The sequence below is a fragment of the Phascolarctos cinereus genome, unplaced genomic scaffold (assembly GCF_003287225.1).
Source record: "Phascolarctos cinereus isolate Bilbo 61053 unplaced genomic scaffold, phaCin_HiC Scaffold_7;HRSCAF=346, whole genome shotgun sequence".
In the NCBI taxonomy this organism is placed as follows: domain Eukaryota; kingdom Metazoa; phylum Chordata; class Mammalia; order Diprotodontia; family Phascolarctidae; genus Phascolarctos; species Phascolarctos cinereus.
Genome location: NW_027556180.1, coordinates 54,404,851 through 54,424,656, shown reverse-complemented (window position 1 = coordinate 54,424,656; position 19,806 = coordinate 54,404,851). Strand labels below are relative to the sequence as shown.

Below are 19,806 nucleotides of genomic sequence, written 5' to 3'. Positions count from 1 at the left end.
AACATTTAAAGGGATATCCAAAGGACATATCCTACATCACAGAGCTAAACATGGAGAGAATAGTCAACAAAAGTGATCATAATTTATTAAAAGACCAAAAGAAGAAAATTCTATATTTATAACAATGAATGGTGATAGTTTTACTAAAGCTGTACAACTATACCAAAGATTATGAATATTAATTAGGCATATTTACATCAGATGCAACACTAATGATTTTTCAGTTAACTCTTATCTATACTAGTGAAAGGAACTATATTACAGTTGATTTAAAATACAAGATAATGTAAGCACACACACACGTATCTGGAATGTGTTCTGGAACATATATTTAAATACAGTTGTCATATTCTGGGAATTCATGATAAATCAAATAAACTAATAAACTCCCATGTAAAGCTATAACTAGAAAGAATGGAGACTATTTCTTTATTCCACCCCATGTTCCATTACTGCTTCCTGATCCCTATTTGATCACTGGGCATACAGAGCATTATATCTTAGTCTGCTGAAAAGCACTAGAATAAGCTGATTTTTATAATTGTGGGTTCACATGTTCCTGGAACAGGTAAGCAATAAAAATCTGTTTCAAAAGCCCTTTCTCTAACTACTTGGAGGCTAAAGCAAATGATGCCAAATTGAACAAGGCTGTTGGGAGGACAAAGAGTTTAAAGAACATCTGAGAAAGGAAAATGATAAGTGCTGGAGAAGATGTGGAAAAATTGAGACACTAATGCACTGTTGGTGGAGTTCTGAAATGATCCAATCATTCTGGAGAGCAATTTGAAACTATGCCCAAAGGACAACCAAATTGTGCATACACTTTTCTGTTGTTGTTGTTGTTGTTTGGAGGTGAGGGTGGGGCTAGGCAATGTGTGACCCCGGGCAAGTCGCAGGGTCACACAGCTAGTTAGTGTTATGTGTCTGAGGCTGGTTTTAACTCAGGTCCTCCTGAATCCAGAACTGGTGTTCTATCCACTGCGCTACCTAGCTGCTCCTGTGCATATGCTTTGATAAAGGAATAGCAGTACTAGGTCTGTATCCCAAAAAGATCATAAAAAAGGGAAAAGGACTTACATGTACAAAAATATTCATAGCAGCTCTTTTTGGGGGGTGGCAAAATACTGGAAATGGAGAAGATGTCCATCAATTGGGGAATGGCTGAACAATTTGTGGTATATGAATGTAATGAAATGTTATTGTTCTGTAAGAATGATGAGCATGAGGATTTCAGAAAAACCTAGAGGGACAACATGTACCAACTGATACAAAGTGAAATGAGCAGTACCAGGAAAACACTGTACAGAGAACCAGCAACACTGTGTGATGATCAACTATGAATGACTGAGCTCTTCTCAGCAATACAATGATCCAAGACATTTACAAAGAACTCATGATAGAAAATGTCATCCACATCCACAGAAAGAACTGATGGACTTCGAATGCACACTGAAGTATACTATTTTCATTTTCTTTTTTTGTGTGTGATTTTTTTCCTTTTGGTCTATTTCTTCTTTCACAACTATGACTAATATAGAAATGTTTCACATGATTGCACATATATAACCTCTATCAAATTGCTTACTGTTTTAGGGAGAGGGGAGGAAAGGCAGAAAAATTTGGAATTCAAAATTTTGTAAAAATGAATGCTAATAATTATCTTTACATGTAATTGGAAAAAATACTATTAAAAAAGGATACTGGAGGGGAAACTATCAATAAATAGTTGTATTATTTTGTGTAAATTATTTCCCCATCTCTGAGTTTCATTTTCCTCACTTGTATATCAAGATTTGGAATCCTGCAAAATAAACTTCTACACTAATCTATCAACAGAAGGATCAGAATTTAAGAGATCCTTGCAGGACCAGGCTGTGTCAACTGAGAAAGTATATTTGCACATGCTAGAAATGGTAAGATAAAAATTTTAATTTCAAAGTAAAATTATAGTATTGCTTGTAACTATTTGTATTTGCATAGATAGGAGAAATTATAGTGAAATTATTTTTAAAAGCATTTGTGTTAATTGACACAACTGATGCTCCTTATCCTTCTAATATATCCTGGGATTTTTTTGGTTAGTAAATACTGAGGTTATTTCAAGATATTGTCACACTAAAAGGGCTAGAATTCTTTCTATACACAATTAAATTTAGCATACACTTACAAAGCACCAACTGTGTGCCAGGTAACAGGCAACATGGCATAGTAGAAAAAGAACTGCTCTCTGACTCAGGAAGACATGGTTCAAGCCCTACATCTGGCACACACAGTAACCCCGGCAACTTTCTAAGAATATGAGATTCAGAGTAGTTGTGATTTTGCATTGGTAATGCAGTTTCCTCAAGGGGAGTGTTCTACATCAATGGAATCACAAGTCTATTCCTTCCTCTCTCTCCCCCCTAACAACAAAAGGGAAAGGCACTTTCCTAGTCATACAAACAAGAAAAATGACATTTCTTGGCCCTCAAAGAGTTTACTTCATATATAAGGGAATATGACATATATTCAGGTAAGTATAATAAAAGTTAGGGTATGACAGAGGCAAAGGAACAATTCAAATAAAATGTTCTAGGAAAATCTGAGGGAAGAGAGAATACATTCATCTGGGAGAGACCAAGGAAGGCTTAAAGGAGGAAGTGGCACCACAGCTCAGCCCTGAAGAAAAAGAAGGATTCTGATAGGAAAGGTTGAGGAAGGAATGTATTCCAAGCATGGGCCTGGATGGTTTGAGTGACTACGTTAATGTGGGAGAAAGAATACTGAGTTCAGAGAATAGTTAACAGTCTAATTTCACAAGAGTGTGTGCTGGGGAGTAATGTGAAATAAGGCTGGAAAGGGAAGTAGAGTCAAACCCTGAAGGTCATTAATTGTCAGGCTGAGGAGTTTGTATTTTATCCTACAGATAACAGGAAGCCACGGATGATTTTTATGCAGGAGAACACCACAGTCAAACTTGAACTTTAGGAAAATTATTCTGGTAGTTGGGTGAGGAATAAACTAGAGGAAGAGAACAAATACATGGACACCAGCTAAAAAGCCATTACTTAGGCAACAGATAATGAAGGTCTGGATTTGTTGGTGATAGCATTAGAGGAGTAGAATTAACAAGAGTTAGCAATTAATTCCACATGAGAAGGTAAAGGAAAGGGAAGAGTTCAAACACACTCTGGATGACTAGGAGCCTGGTGGCAACAGCAACAAAACAGGAAAGTCAGAAGGAGAGGCAGCTCTGGAAGGCAGATAGAATTAGTTCAGTTTTGAGTTTATAGCACTGGCAGGAAACCGAGGCAGAAACGTCCAATTAGAGATCTAAGACCACAGGAATGGAAGTTTCAGAGTTTTGTTGTATGTGCTTTATCTAATTACTCCTCTACCACTTTTAAATTATTTTTCTTCATCAAGATTAAAGCTTGCAATATACATATTCAAGATCTCTACAAAAAAGCCTTCCATTCATTCTTTTAATTAGTACCATATGTGTAGACTCAAATATCCCACATTATTCAAATAACCCTCTAATCCTAATAAAAACTTCCTCTAGAATTTAAGATGATCACTTCTTGTCGGGCAGGACAGAGACAACCAGATAGAAAGCAACTTATTAGAACTCTGTATGCAATAATGCAGAGGCTCAACCACACCTTACATGTTGAATAGTTTGTTACACAGAAAACTCCAAAGAAATCGTCTGAGCTCCCCTACTATTTATATGTTCACTCTTACAAGAAAGCTGAGAAGGAAAGGAAAATGTCATCTCTATTCCTCTAGAGTGAAAGTGGAAAGATAAAGACAAAGATGATCCCTTGAATATAGACCCAAAACAAAGTGAACACTTAATAAATCATGATATTCTAAACTGAAAACATCAGCCTATACCTTTTGTTTATGTAAAACGATCAACTGTAAAACCTCAACTAAAACCACAGATTTAAAACAGATAGTTTACAGTTGTATAGTTACTGTTATATCTAAACATCTGCTCTATTCAATGCCTGACTTCTGCAGAGTTAAAAAACAGGAATCTGAAAAAAATTCAGTTGTACACCTGCATCATTAAATAACCACTGAATTATATCGTAAAAGAAATAAAGACAATCATTAGTCAACATATGTACCCAGATTATTCTTATACCAGTGATACTACAGAGTATTCTAATAATGAAATCCATGTTTTTTTGTAGTATGGAACAAAGTACACAAGCAATTTCTACTTAAATGTGAAACCACTGTCAAAATCTATGCAGCTGGGTGCACTGCTGGGCCTGTTGTCAGAATGACTTGGGTTCAAAACTGGCCTCAGATACCAACTAGCTGTGTGATCCTAGCAAGGCACTTAACTCTGTCTGACTCAGTTTCCTCAACTATAAAAATGAGGATAATAATAACACCAACTCCCCAGGCTGTTCTGAGGATCAAAAGAAATTTGTAAAGTTCTTAGCACAGTGCCTGGCACATATACAGATTTCATATGTGTATATATATAAATCTCCTACATATTTCCTAAATTAAAATGACAATACAGGTATATGTACTTATATGTGTATATATACATATGTCTATATACACACGTTTAATTGTATTCATATACATACATATAATCACAGCATAATATGATGAAACATAGAATTACAACTAATTTCAAGTCATACCTCTGATTCTTGCTGGCTATGTGACTTTTAACTGCTATGAGTCTCAGTTTTTTCATCAGTAAAATGGGAATAATTATTATACCAGCCCTCCGTAACACACAAAGTTTCTGTGCAGATGTGACGGTGTAGAGCTGAAATGGATAACTAACTGGACTAAGATTTGGAGAAGGAAGAAAGGGACATGAGAACAAGGGGGATGGCCTGAAAGAAGTAATAAAGAAAATGTCCTCCTCCTTCCTCCATCACTCAGTAACCTCTCTTGCATAGAGGTTCATGCTATTCATATCTACCATCCAATCAAAATCCTGGTAGCCGTTGTCTACAGACAACCAAGTCACTCCCTTTCCTTTCTCAATGAGTTTGATATTTGGCTTACAATTTTTCTCTCCTCCACAATTCCTGCCCTCATACCAGGGGATTTCAACAGACAGTGATTTTCTCTCAAATACCCTAACCACTCAATTCCTCAACCTACTCACTTCCCATTATCTAATTCTGCACACCACTTTAGCTGTACACAAAGATGGTCATACTCTTGATTTTGCCATCACCCACAAATGTACCACCTCCATGTTCAAGAATTCAGAAATCCCCTTATCTGACCACCATACACTATTGGTTTTTCACCTCTTCCCTCCCTTACATAACCCTACTGTTAATCCACACTATGACCTGCAATCCCTTGACCCCTCGATTCTCTCCCAGGCCATCTCCCCTGGCCTTTCTCTCCTCTTCTCCCCATCTTGACTCCTTGGTGAACCATTCAACCCTACACTGTCCTCTACTCTTGAATCTGTGGTCCCCTTATCATATCACTGATTACTCCTAGCCAAGCCTCAGCCTTAGATGACTCTTACTTCTCATCTCTTTCACTCTTACACATATGCTGCTGAATGAAGATGGAGAAAATCACACAACCATTTTGACTGGGTCTACCACTACTGCTAGGCAATCCTACTATATCTCCTTTATCAACTCACTATCCCATTCTCTACAACAGCTCTTCCAAACCTTTTCAGCCCTCCTCAAACTTCCAATGGCTCCTCTTACCCCCTGTTCTCGCAGGTAAGAATCTTGTCTGATATTTTACAGAAAAAAATTGAGGCCATTTGCTGTGAACGCTTTCTTTCCTCTTCCACACGTCCTATCACTCAGGTGCCTTATACCCCTTTCTCCCTCTTCACTCTCTTTACACATGATGAAGTGGTCTTACTCTTTGCCAAGGCTAAACCCTCTACCCATTCAAGTGATCCCACTCCATCCCATCTCTTCCAACATATCGTTCCCTCTGTTACCCCTGCTCTATCCCTTATTTCCACTCTCTCTCTGTCTACTGACTCCTTCCACTTGATTCTTCCATCATCCAATATCTCTTCTTCCCTTAGTAGCTAAACTCCTTGAAAAAGCCATCTATAACAGGTACTTCCAGTTTCTCTTTTCTTACTCTCTTCCTAGTCCCTTACAATCTGGCTCCTGATTTTATCATTCCATCCAAATTGCTCTCCAAAGTTACTAATGATCTCTCAGTTACCAAATTCACTGGCCTTTTCTCAATCCTCATTCTCTTTGACCTCTCTGCAGCCTTTGAACTGTTGATATCATTGTCTCCTCCTTGATATTCTCTTTTCTCTAAGTTTTCATGACACCACTCTCTCCTGGTTTTTCTCCTACCTATATGACCACTCCTCTCTCTCCTCTGCTGGATCATCTTATAGATGACATCCTTTAACCTTAAGTGTGTCCCTCAGGGTTTTTTTCTTCTATACTTCTTCAGCTGGTGATCTCATCAGCTCCACTGGATTTACCATCTCTTGCTGACGATTATTAAATCTACCTTTCCTTTCCCAATCTCTCTACTGACCTCCAATCTCACATCTCCAGTTGCCTTTAAAACATCCCAAACTTAATATGTTCAAAACAGAACTTATTATATTTCCCCCTAAACCCTCCCCATTACTATAGAGAGTAATTACATCCTTTCAGTCCCAGGCTTGCAACCTAGAAATAACCCTAGATTCCTCACTAACTCTTCTACCCCCTCTCCATATCCAAGCTGTTGGAAAGGCTTGCTGATTTCACCTTTGCATCATCACTCAAATATGCCTCCTTCTCCCCTCTAACTCATCCCTCTAATGTAGGCCCTCATCACCTCATGCCTAGACTACTACACTAACCTGTCGATGGGTCTGCATGCCTCCAGACTCTCTCCACTCTAAGCCATCCTCCATTTAGCCACTAAAGTGATTTTCTTAAAATGTAGGTCAAATCATGTCACTCCCCAATCTACTTAGTAAACTTCAGTGGCTTCCTATTACCTCCAGGAGCAAACACAAAATGCTCTGTTTGGCATAGAAAGCCCTTCATGATCCCCCGCCCCTCTTTCAGTTTTCTTTCACCTTACTATCCCAATACATATTCTTTGATCCACTGACACTGGCCTCCTGACTGTTCCACAAGCAAGATAGTCCATCTCTCAGCTCTGAGCATTTTCTCTGGCTGTCCCCCATACCTGTAATGCTTTCCATCCTCAGCTTGACTACTGACCTCCCTGACTTCCTTTAAGTCCCAACTAAAATCTCACCTTCTCCAGGAAGTCTTCCTAACCCCTTCCAGTGTTTCCCCTCTGTTAATTACTTCCTATTTATCCTGTATATAACTTGCTTTGGATATATTTGTTTGCCTGTTGTCTCCCCATTAGACTGTAAGGTCCTTGAGAATACGGGCTGACTTTTGCCTCTTTTTGTATCCCCAAGGGCTCAGCACAGTGCCTGGCACATAGTAGGCACTTAATAAATGTTTACTGATTGACTGATACAATGATAACAAGGTTTTATGGTCAGATAAGGAAATGCCTAAGCTTTTAATTAAGGAAGTGGAACACTTGTGGATAATGGTGAGATCTAGTGTGATCATCCTTATGTACAGCTAAAATGGAATGAAGGACTAGCCTGGAATTTAAGGAGGTTAAAGAGCTTGACGCAGCATCTGTGTAACTACTGATGTCTCCTAATCGAGTGGTATCAATCTTCAAACAGAAAGAGATTCCTGTAGGTGGCATATTGACTTAGAAAACCACAAACAAACATTATCTACATCATACTGTATTTTTATTTATTTTGTTAAACTTTTCCAATCACATTTTAATCTAGTTTGGACCCCACTGGGGATTTTTTGGGGTCTGCATTCCTGGCAAGTTTGATACCTCTGACCTAATCTGATGGCAGGGGATGGGAGATGGAGAAAAATGTGACAAGCCAAACAATAAACTGCTTGAGAAAGAAAAGGAGCATTATTCACCCTCTCTTCCCGCATGCTCTCTTCTCTTTTGAGTTTTTCTAGACACAGCTCCCTCTTAGTTTTCTTTCTGCTTGTATGATAATGCATCTCTGTCTCCTTTGCTCATCAGCCTTGTCACTTACCCTGTGCTTGGTTCTCTTCTCTCTCAGTGATCCAATCCCCTCCAGTGGCTTTAACTTCGCAGGTGACTCCCAGACAGACATAGATAGCCAGAGTTACTCCTCTGAGCTCTGGTTCTCTATCACCAACTGACTTTTGGACATTTCCTGCTGGATGACCCACAGACCTCCCAAACTCAAGATATTCAAAAATGAACTCTTTGTCCCCAAACCTTCCCCTATTCCAAACTTCCAGTTCCCCCAGGTTCAAAACCTCATCATTCTGCCTTATGCTACATATCCAAAATGTCGCCAAATGTTGTCTTTTCTACCTCCACAACATCTATTCCATGCTTTGCTCAAACAGATACCACATCAGTTCAGGCTTTATCATCTCTTGCCTGGATTATAGTAACAGCCTCTTACTTGGTCTCCCTGGTTCAAGTCTTTCCTCGCTCTAATCTATCCTAAACACAGCTGCCAAAGTAATTTTCTTTATGTCCAGATCTGACCAAGCTAGTCCCCTACTCATAAAATTTTACCATGAAATTTTTGATTGCCACTAAAATAGTTTCTATTTCTGTCTGATTTTCTATAGCTCTTCATAACCAGGCCAAAACCTATCTTTACAGCATCAGTGAATATTAGACCTACCTCCACCCCCCAACACTCTGTTCTTCACTCAAGATAATCCATCTCCTACCTCTGCACCTTTGCACTGGCTGACCTGGTAAGCACTTTCTCCTTATTTCTGCTTCACAGAATCCCTCCCTGCCTTGAAGATGCAGGTCAGGCACCATATTCTGTATTTAGCTTTTTCTGATCCTCCCTACTAATAGTATGCTTGCTCCCTATCTTGTACTTAGATACTTATTTATGTACGTGTGTATACCTATCTATATATGTATATATATTCACTTATATTTATGTTGTATATTTTTCTATATATACTTGTTTCTCCCATTAGAATGTAAATTCCTTTTGAATTCCTGCCTCACTCTTTGTGCTTGTATCCCAAGAGCCTAGCACACGGCCTCTAACATAGTAGGCACTCAATAAATGCTTGTTGGTTGACTGAAAGAATGAATGAAGCAACTGCTTCAGTAGATAGTGTGAGTTCATACAGGGAGAATGAGGAGTTGAGAGTAACACAAATGTCATGAATTTAGAAGGATTCTAAATTAAAATGCTACTGCTTTCAAAAGAAATAAATAGGTTTGGAAGAAGGGTGGGTTTTGGGGAAAAGATAATAAAACCTATTTTGGACATTATGAGTTTTGAGGTATCTCTGGGTCATCTCAGTTGGAAAGGCAGTTTTTGATGTAGGACTGAAGCTCATGGGAGATAGATCTGAGAGCTATCTGCATAAATATGATAATTAAACCTCAGGAAGCTGTTTAGGTCATCAAGAGAGTAAAAATATAAGGAGCAAAGAGAAGAGGGCCCAGGAATACCCCATAATAAGGGGATGAGTTAAGGATGATGAGCTATCAAAGGAGACTGAGAAGGAACATTTAAGACAGGGAAAAGAAGAACTAGGAGAGAATAGTGGCATAAAAATCCACAGAGAAGAGAAGGAGGAGAGGGTGATCGATATGTGTCAAATGCAGCAGCTAGGTGCAGATGGAACTTAGGAAAAATTATCAGATGTATCAAATATCTTTAGTAACTTCAGAGACAGCAGTTTCAGCTGAGTGATGAAGTTCAAAGTCAAACTGCAAAAGGCTGAGTAGTAAATGAGAAAAAGGAAGTAAAGGCACCAAGTACAAACAACTTTTTCAAGGAGTTTGGTTGAGAAAGGGAGGAGAAATATAGGATAATAAATTGAGAGGATGCAATACCATGTTTGAATAAATTAAGGAAAAAACCAGTAGACAGGGAAACACTGAAGATTAGTGGTGGGTAAAAGGGTGGTAATCTACTGGGAGAAGGAGGAAAGGGACAGGATCAAGGGCACATGTCAAAGGGGATTTTACTGGGCAGAGAAAGCCTACGTCATTATTACAGACTGGAGGAAAAGGGAAGAGAGTAGCAGATGATATCCAGAGGTTCTGAGATGAAGAGAAGGGGAAAAGAGTCTTCTGGAAGGCAGAGGATGGCACTGCTTTTTTGAAGAAAGATAATCAGTGCCCTTCTGATACAGTCCAGACATATTCTTCATTAAGAGAAAACAGAACCAAGAAATTATTTTTTTTTAGCAAGTGCTCCAGTGAAATTGATGAATTCAACTGATGCAAAAGGAATTCTCCAGGAATAGCAAGAACTAGCACCTTAAAGCCCAGTAAAAGGTCTTTCTATCTGGCATCAGCAATCTGCATCTGTCTGCAAGTGACAAACTTAACAGAAGTTTACCAGAAGTCAGCTGCCGGGGGGGGGGGGCAACATAACCCTCAAAGAAATTGTTTAACACTTACATTTTCTGTCGTCATGTCAGACTGGAGTCTTTTTTAGTTTCTCTAAAAGCATAAAAAAACTCTTCATCTTCAAAAATACTTCAAAAGAAACATCCTGTTAAATAAAAAAGAGGCAGAAATATAAGGTCTTGAGAATATTCTTGAAACACTTTTCCCTGTCCAAATGAAGCTAGAAAGAATAAGAAAAATAAGGTGTGTTTTGGTTAATCTAGTTGGACCTATCCCTTTTTCTTGTATGTACCTATGTCCATCTAAATTAATGTGAAGTGGATGAGAATACTTTTAAAGGATACAGAACTATTAGAACCTCTCTTTCTTTTTAAAAGTCTAGTGTATTTTTGATTCTCACTCAATGGTGACATGGCTCTTTATAATGAAATTCATCTAACATAAACTAGATAGACATCAGAAAAAAACTATAATTCCTTAAAAGGTAGGCTGAAATGGAATTTCTATTTGTATCTGAAACTAAGATAGGCTTGGAGAAAAAAATATCGTATGGTTTCACTTTCTCATAAAATATTTTTATCTTGTTATGTTTTTATGCTTAAGAAAGTGGATCATATAAAATATCCAAAGATATCATAAACTATTCCCCAATTTTGGGTTTCCCCATTCTGAGATTCAAATGTTCCAAACATCTATTTCTTTAAAAAAACCCACAAAATCCTAAATAAAGCTAATACATGCTATAATAACTCTACTGTATATTTGCAATGACCACAATAGCAAATATGAATAATATCTATCCCAGAATTCAATATTCCTGGGAGTTAGGACCAAACAGTATAGCTGCTAGTGTTTTTAATATTAACACTAAAACTCTGGATTTTTGGAACAAATTTATTAATAAAGTAATTCATAAGTAATAAAAGTATCAAATGTGATATCCTGCTAATTCTTTAAAATAATCTTGCCTACACAGGTAAGTAAATTTAAATTAGATTGTGTGTGTGTGTATGTATGTATATACACACACACATCTATATCTATATCTTTGCTTTTTGTTGAGGTGATTGGGGTTAAGTGCCTTGCCCAGGGTCACACTGCTAATACATGTTAAATGTCTGAGGCTGAGTCCTCCTGACTCCAAGGCCAGAGCTCTATTCACTGTGCCACCTAGCTGTCCCTAGATTGTATATTTTTAAGGCATCATTTAAAAATCTAGAATTTTCTAAAAATACTATTCTTAGGCAATTTAGGCTTACTATAGAACTTCAGAATTGGAAAGATCATCTAGTTCAACTCATATGTTTCAAAGAAAAGAGAAGAGAGGTCCAGAAAGGCTGTGACTTGCCCAAATTCACTGTATTAACTTGGCACTAGAATCCCAATTACATTACTATCAGCCCATGGCTCTTTTTATTACTCTGTTGCCATTTTACCTATAAAATGAGGCTCACACTTGTATTATGATCAACAGAATTGTCATGAGTATCAAATGTAATAATATATGAAAGTACCTTGAAGTCATTAAAATATTACACAAATAAATGTAAGTTACACTAAATTTAGCTTTGTGAAACTCAGCAGTTATTTTGACTTGATTAGAAGTCTATTTGAAAACAACAACAAAAATCTCCTAACATCTCGAGTAAGCTAAAAGCAAGTTTAAGAATCAATACAGTGAGGAACTAGTATTTTACTTGAATGTCTCAAAAAACAAAAACAGACCTTCTAATAGACAAGAATTTTCTTACTTATCCTCTCTAATCATTTTTCTTTTTCCCTAAAAGTAAAGTTGAATTACTATGATTCTATCTGACCACAGTTCCTATAAAAAAGAAAAACAAAAAAGCATCCAAGTTTCCCTATATTAAAAGTGTTTTAAAGATGTTTAAAAAAACCCAATCATAACTTCTTTATAAAGAATATTCTCACACAACACATTATTTCTAAGATTCCTAACTTCAGAAAATTCTGTCTCTAAACACAACCTTCCTTCTACCCTCCCCCTGACAATACCTTAATGAACTGCAATTCATTAATGCCTTCTCATTCTCTCAGTCTGTATCAACCCACTTTTGGGCTCTACTTGTTCTCACACTGGTTCCTGGCCCTTTCATCCAGGGTCTTCCATTTTAAATAATTCACTACCTAAAAAGGATTCCATAACTCCCCTTTCCTGATTTCTCAACTCCTTCTCTGCTCAAAAATCAAATTAAGAAATCATTCATAAGAAAATAAGAAATGTATACCTGTAACATAAACCTACTTTCATTCAGACGGAATGAAGTCCCTCTACCATTCCCCACAGAGTGTTCCAAACTTCCTCTTCCTCAAGCCCCCAGGTGAAGCTCCACCCCACCACTCAAACTCTACATTGTGGCAGAGAACTGAGCATTATATTTTATTGAGAATGAGGCTTCCTTTAACTTCCCTTCTCTATTCCTCAAAACTTCCAGTGACATTATCCATTCTTCCTATCTCAGAAGATGAGGTACTGTGTTGCTGTCAACCGAGCACTGGATTTGTAGTCAGGGGACTTCAATTCTAATGCTCAAGTAATAACGTTTCTGAGCTTGCTTTCTTCATCTGTAGAACAGAAATAACAACTATTTTAAGCCATGCAAGGATCTAAGACATCTCCAAAAGTCTCATGATGGAAAACACTAACCACATCCAGAGAATGAACTATGGGGTTTGAAAGCATACTATTTGCTTTTTTTTTTCCTTCTGTTTTGTTTTTTCTTTCTTGTGGCTCCTCCTATTGGTTCTAATTCTTGTGACTAATAGGAAAATATGTTTAATAAGAATGTCTATTGCATGCCGTCTTGGGGAGGGAGGTGGGAAGGGAGAAGAGAAAACTTAAAACTCAAAAGCTTATGGAAGTGATTGTTGAAAACTAAAAATAAATTAATAAAAAGAATAAGTAAAAAAAAGAAAAGAAAATGGATAAGTCATTAACTAATTTGATTGAAAAAGATGAAAACCAAATTACCAGTATTAAAAAATAAAAAAAGATGAATTCACAACCAATGAAGAAATAAAAGCAATTGTTACAAGCAATTTCACCCAACTATATGCCAATAAAATTGACAATCTAAATGAAGTGGAGGAATATTTACAAAAATATAAGTTGTCCAGATTAAAAGAAGAGGAAATAGAATATTTTAAAAATTCTATCTTGGAAAAAGAAAATGAACAAGCTATAAATGAACTCTCAAATGAAAAAAAAAACCTAGGATCAAATGGATTCATCAAATATTTAAAAAACAATTCCAATACTACATAAACTATGGGGGGAAAAATAGGTAAAGAAGGGATCCTACCTAACACCTTTGACAAAAATATGGCCTTGATACCTAAACCAAGAAGAGTCAAGAGAGAAAAGAAAACTATAGATCGATTTCCTTAATGAATATTGATATAAAATTTTTTAAATAAAATATTAGCAAGAAGATTATAGCAATATAATCACCAAGATTATCCACACAACCAGGCTATAATTAGACTAAGAATGCAAGGCTGGTTCAATATTAGGAAAATTATAAGTATAACTGACTATTTAATAACAAAATTAACAAAAATCTTATTTAAATAGATGCAGAAAAATCTTTTGACAAAATATAACACCCATTCCTGTTTTTTTTGAAGCACTAGAAAGCACAAGAATAAACAGAACTTTCCTTAAAATGATAAGTACTATTTATCCAAAACTAAAAACAAGCATTAACTGTAATGGGGATAACCTAGAAGCTTTTCCAATAAGATGAGGGGAGAAGCAAGGACGTTCATTAACACCATTATTACTGAATATTGTAATGGAAATGCTAACTATAGCATGAAGACAAGAAAAAAAATTAAAATAAGCATAGGCAAAGTGTAAACAAAACTAACACTTTTTGCAGATGATATAATTTAGAAAACCCTAGAGTCAACTAAAAAACTAATTGAAAAAAATTAACTCTGGCAAAGTTACAGGATATTAATAAGCCCACATATATCACCCACATTTCTGTATATTGCCAACAAAACCCCAGAAAGAAGAGATGGAAAGAGAAATCCCATTTAAAATAACTACAGACAGTATAAAATACTTGGAAGTCTATCGGTCAAGACACATATGGGAACTATACGAACATAATTTCAAAACAGTTCACACAAATAAAGACAGATCTAAATAGCTAGAGAAATATTAATTGCTTATGGGCAGGATGAGCCAATATAATAAAAATAATAATATTATAAAATCAATTTATTTGGTCAGTGTCATAGCAATCAAGCTACCAAAGAATTGCTTTATAGAGCTAGAAAAAAATGTCAAAATTTGTCCAGAGGAAAAAAAGGTTAAGAATATCATGGAAATCAGTGGGGAGAGAGAGACACAGAGAGAGAGAGAAGAGAGAGAAGAAGAGAGAGAGAGAGAGAGAGAGAGAGAAGGAAGATGCTTAGCAGTACCAGATCTCAAACTATACTACAAAGTTGTAATTATCAAAACAATTTTTGTATTTTTGTTTTTGCTTCATCTATAACTCCTGCTTTTTTGGATTCATCTGATGCAGAGTAAATTTTGTTCTATATTCTCATATTTATTCTATGTCTTTCTTTTTAGGTATATTTCTTGTGAGCAACAAGATTGCAGGGGTTTGTTTTTTTTTTCCTTATCCAATTTGTCATTCTTCATTGTTTTATTGGACTGTTTGATACATTAGCATTTAAAGTTATGAAAGTCAAGTTTATTATTTCCTCCATTTTTGTTCATCTTTGTCTTTAAAGGAAGTACTTTGTCTCTTTTCTTTTTATTTAATCCCTCTTAAGACGACCCTCTCTTTGTCATCCTTAAATCCTTCTTCTGCTTGTCTCGCCTTCCCCTAGGTTTTAGAATTTTATTTAATGATATGGAGCACTTCATGAATTTGTATTCTTGCATATAACAGGGATTGAGTAAATGCTGGGTGAAATGAATTGACTATAAAGGTCAGTTATTGTTATTCATCTTATTCTAAATCACATAAAATTTTGGGTTTTTTAAAAATGTCACAATCACATATCTATATTCCAATGATGTTCTTGTTCCTACAGAAACTTTATTTAAAAATGCAAATAATTTTAAAAGCACTTTAAAATTTAAATTTGATGGCCTATCACTCCATTCAAATACAATCACAATAAAGAAAATAAGCATTTACTATCCAGAAGGTCTGAAAAATACGTCCCTTACAACATTTCAGCATTTTTTCTCTAAGCCTTCAAAATTGCAACTTTCATCATCTGATTTTTTTTTAAAAAGTCAGTAACAGAGTATCTCTTTGGAATTAACTACTATTTAAAATAAAGCTTACCAATTTTTATGCTCTATCACTCATTAAAATTAAAATTTACCTATATTATTTATCTCTTTCCACAGCAATTAACAGTGTTCTCTGTACAAAATGAGAGCTTAGTCAGTGTTGACTAACACAGATTAATTAGGAGAAACTAAGAAGTTTTAATATGTAACCTCTAACTCCACAACAGAAAATTAGGGAGGATTTTTAGTTGGCACTTTCTTTACTTTCTTAGCAGAACTAATTTTTCTTCTAAATAAAAACTGTTACAGAAATATAACCTGAGGTTTTTTTTCCAGTAACTGCTTATATTATTTTTAATTATTATATTATCTTAAAGAATCAACATAGCTAGAATATGTAATTAATTAAGCATAAAAAAACTTCAAAACTAGTAGAGGTTTGTATTTTTTACAGTGTCTTTGAAGACAAAATTTACATGGTCTTTAACCCTTTAAAACATTGGACAGTGAAAGTATACATGAAATCCAAAGTTTGAGAGGTCACCATTTTGTGTGGCACTAGTAATTTCTGAAAGATGAAATAAAGTCATGTGCACTGATGCATAATGCTTTGTCAAACTCAGCTCACCAAGCTTTAACACCAGTAAAAACAGTTGGGTTTCTTCTTCCAGCTTCATGAACACTTTTTGTCCAGCTCAAAAAGCCAGACTTCATGACTTCACCATCTGCCATGACCTCTTGTCAGTTTCAAACAAAGCACCTCACACAGATGGTCTCAAAATTTAGATCCTTTTCAATTCCCAATTACTACTTGGCAGCTTGCATCACACTGCTTTCAAGATGGTACGACTTTAATCAGAAACTAGCATAGCGAGAAGAAACACTAAAAATGAACATGAAGTGCTTATTTTTTAAAAACCTTTGAATAGAAAAACACTTTACCTAAATGGGATTCAGAGACTTTAAAATGCTATTGTAAAAGATACCAGTGGAAGCCAAAATCAAGCAAAGGCACCATATCCAAAAGGCAAACACTTAATAATATTTCTACAACATTTCCACAGGGAAAAAAGTTCCAAATAGAATTTAAATTATTAAAAATATTTCAGCTCTTTAATTTAAACTTCCATAAGAATTGATTTTTTGCAGATTGTCTTGATTCAGTACAACAGGTTAATTTTCTTCTAAATTAAAGAATTATTAAAGAGCTACTCAAATGTTGATTCTGTTTACGGCACTCAATAACCTATGGGGTACTACTTGGTAAGACCACTACACTCCTTTAACTTTCACTGAGCTCTTTGGAGTTGCAAAAAATTCTACCTGGGTTACAGACTAGTTAAGCAAGGACCAGAAGCAATTTAAAAAAAACAAACACCGATTAAAGTGTTAGATTAAAAATAAAAACATAAATCATCGCAGGGGAAAGATTCCTTGTATAACAAAATGCTTGAAAAACTGAAGAGTAGTTTTGGCAGAAATTAGGTTTAGAACAGCAACTTAAATCATATGTCACGATAGAGCACCAGCCCTAGAGTCAGGAGCACCTGCATTCAAATGTGGCCTCAAACACTTGACACTTCTACCTGTGTGACACTGGGCAAGTCACTTAACCCCAAATGCCTTGAAAAAAAAAAAAGGTCCAAATAGAGATGAACCTGAATATATATATGATGCTCCATCTCTCACGTCCAAACCTCTACACTGGCTATTCCCCCATGTCTGGAACGCTCTTCCTCCTTCTCTGCACCTCTTGTAGCTCAAACACAATGTTCTACAGGAGGCCTTTCCTGGTCCTTTTGGCTGCTAGTACATTTCTTATGTCTATTTTGGACATGTCTTAATGTATTCTTACACATGCATGTGTTGGCTCCCCTAATAGAATGTAAGCTCCTTGAGAACAAGGATTGTTTTATTTTTGCTTCTGTATCCCCAGCACCCAGTACGGTTCCTAGCATATAGTGGGTGCTTAATAAACGCTTGTTATTTTGAATGAAAGACCACATCATTAAAAAAAAAACCCTAAGGAGATTGACAAGAAGTACCTTTCACAGGTAAGGGAAGAATTCTTAACCCAACAAAGGACAGAAGTGCATTAAAGTCAAAAGAGGTAGTTCTGATTACATAAAATTAAAAAGCTTTTGCACAACAAAACCAACAAATATTGAAGAGAAGAGAAACTAGTGGGGAGAAATATTTGCACCAAATATCACTGATAAGTCTGCTATCCGAGATACACAGACTCACATGCATAACACCAAGAGATATTCCCCAAGTGATAAGTGGTCAAAATATATGAAGTTTTCAAAAGAATGGTTTTCAAAATAAAACCATAAATGGACACATGAAAATAAGCTCTAAAATTTTTAAAGAAAATTTTTAGAGAAACACAAACTAAAACAACCCTGATGCCTCACAAATGAGCAAGAATGTTGTAAAGTGGGAACTCATTCAGTTTTAGACAATACTAAACACACTGTTGGTGGAGCTATGAATTCAACCAGCCATTTTGGATATCAACTTGGAATTGCACATTAAAAGCAAATAAGTCAAAATAAGTTAGCTAATTTCAGATAAACAGTAAAATCAGAAATGACAAATTCTACCCATTACTACTCATACATGACAAAAGCTAGTTAATCTGATGAGGCATTAATCAGAACTTTTATTAATAATAGATATCATATATATATATATATATATATATATACACATACATATATATAATATACAATGATGAATGTTATTTCCTGAGTACCATAAAAATCAAGGTCATTCTGAACTATCAAAGAAAGACCAAATTATTTTCAGTGTGCTAAGATTTTACAGCATTTTAATTATTTGAAAATTAGCAAAACATATATAGTATATGTAGTAACTCTGTTAAACAGAATGTCACCTGATCATAATAGATAATTGAGAGTTTAAAATATACAAGAATGCTGCACATTCTCCAAGTGAGACAGCTTCAACCCTCTAGAACAGCAGTTCTCAAAGTGAGGTCTGGGGACCCCTGAGGTCTCCAAGACCCTTTTGGTGTGTCCATGAGGTCAAAACTATTTTCATAATAACACTAATATGTTCTACTTTCAAATATATTAAATATCAATAGATATACCCATGTATATCTCATATATATACCTCAGTAACTTTTAAGAGTGCAGAGATATCCTGAGACCAAAAAGTTTAGCAACTGCTGCTCTAGAACACAGCTTTAAATATTCTCAGAAGGAAAAGGGGTTTGTGTTCCCTAAACATGAGCTTGAACCTTCCTTCACCTCACTGAAACTTAGCATACAATTTTTAACAAATTTGGTTATTGAGTCACCAGCTTGCAGAAAGTAGAAGTAAAATGAAGATAGGGGAAAGGGACTTGTTAGAGGCAGATAGCAGCATAAGTTAAAGTTGACATCCTGAAAATACAGAATTGAATGGTACCACAATAAATATTCATAATTGTGACCCTGGGTTATCAAGAGATTAAATTATGTGTATATAATTTGTTTAAGAAAACAGGGAAGCATATATTTTATAAATATTTCCATTAAAATTGTTTAATTTTTAAATGCTAAAATGGATAAACTTGAGTTACCTGAAAAATTCATCAATTTGAAATATGTTAACTCATAGTACAGTCTAAATTAAGCATGACTGTAAACTTATGTTACTTCCCACTCCATCCTCCCCTCTCAAAAAGTTATTTACATTTCTAACTCATTTTTTCTAAATAATTTTAAGTCATTAGAATGTTTTAGAAAATTTTAATATTTTAGTTAACTATGCATTACATTATAGGAGTAACATATATCTGTCTAAAAGGTAAAATATATGCTCTTGTCAGGAAGAAACAACACTGGAGATCACCCTAGTTTAGAACAAAATGAGGTTTTTATAACCTTGCCAAGAACATAACAAAAAGGTTCTTTTATTAACCAGTACAAACCAAATTTTAAACCTCTAATTTATGCTCAGGGCCTAAATGGATTAGACCACCTGTTGCACATATGCTGCTTAACAGGGTCAAAATTTCTAGGCCAGTACAGCTCTTGGATTAATTACCCAAATGTTTGTCAAGACATAGCCTTCCCTGTTCCATCACAACAGGCAACACA

The 19,806-nt window shown here is 35.6% G+C and overlaps 1 protein-coding gene across 8 annotated transcripts in view; it reads right to left on the bottom strand.

The window, feature by feature from the left end:
- The window catches only part of TFDP2 (transcription factor Dp-2), a 173,859-nt gene that overhangs the window by 129,010 nt on the left and 25,043 nt on the right, over window positions 1–19,806 (bottom strand). For all 8 annotated transcript variants that reach the window (XM_020971002.2, XM_020971003.2, XM_078147530.1 and 5 more), the window contains exon 2: window positions 10,462–10,555. In XM_020971002.2, coding sequence (XP_020826661.1) covers window positions 10,462–10,476 — 15 coding nt within the window. In that variant the 5' untranslated portion in view covers window positions 10,477–10,555. The remainder of the gene's footprint in view (window positions 1–10,461; window positions 10,556–19,806) is intronic.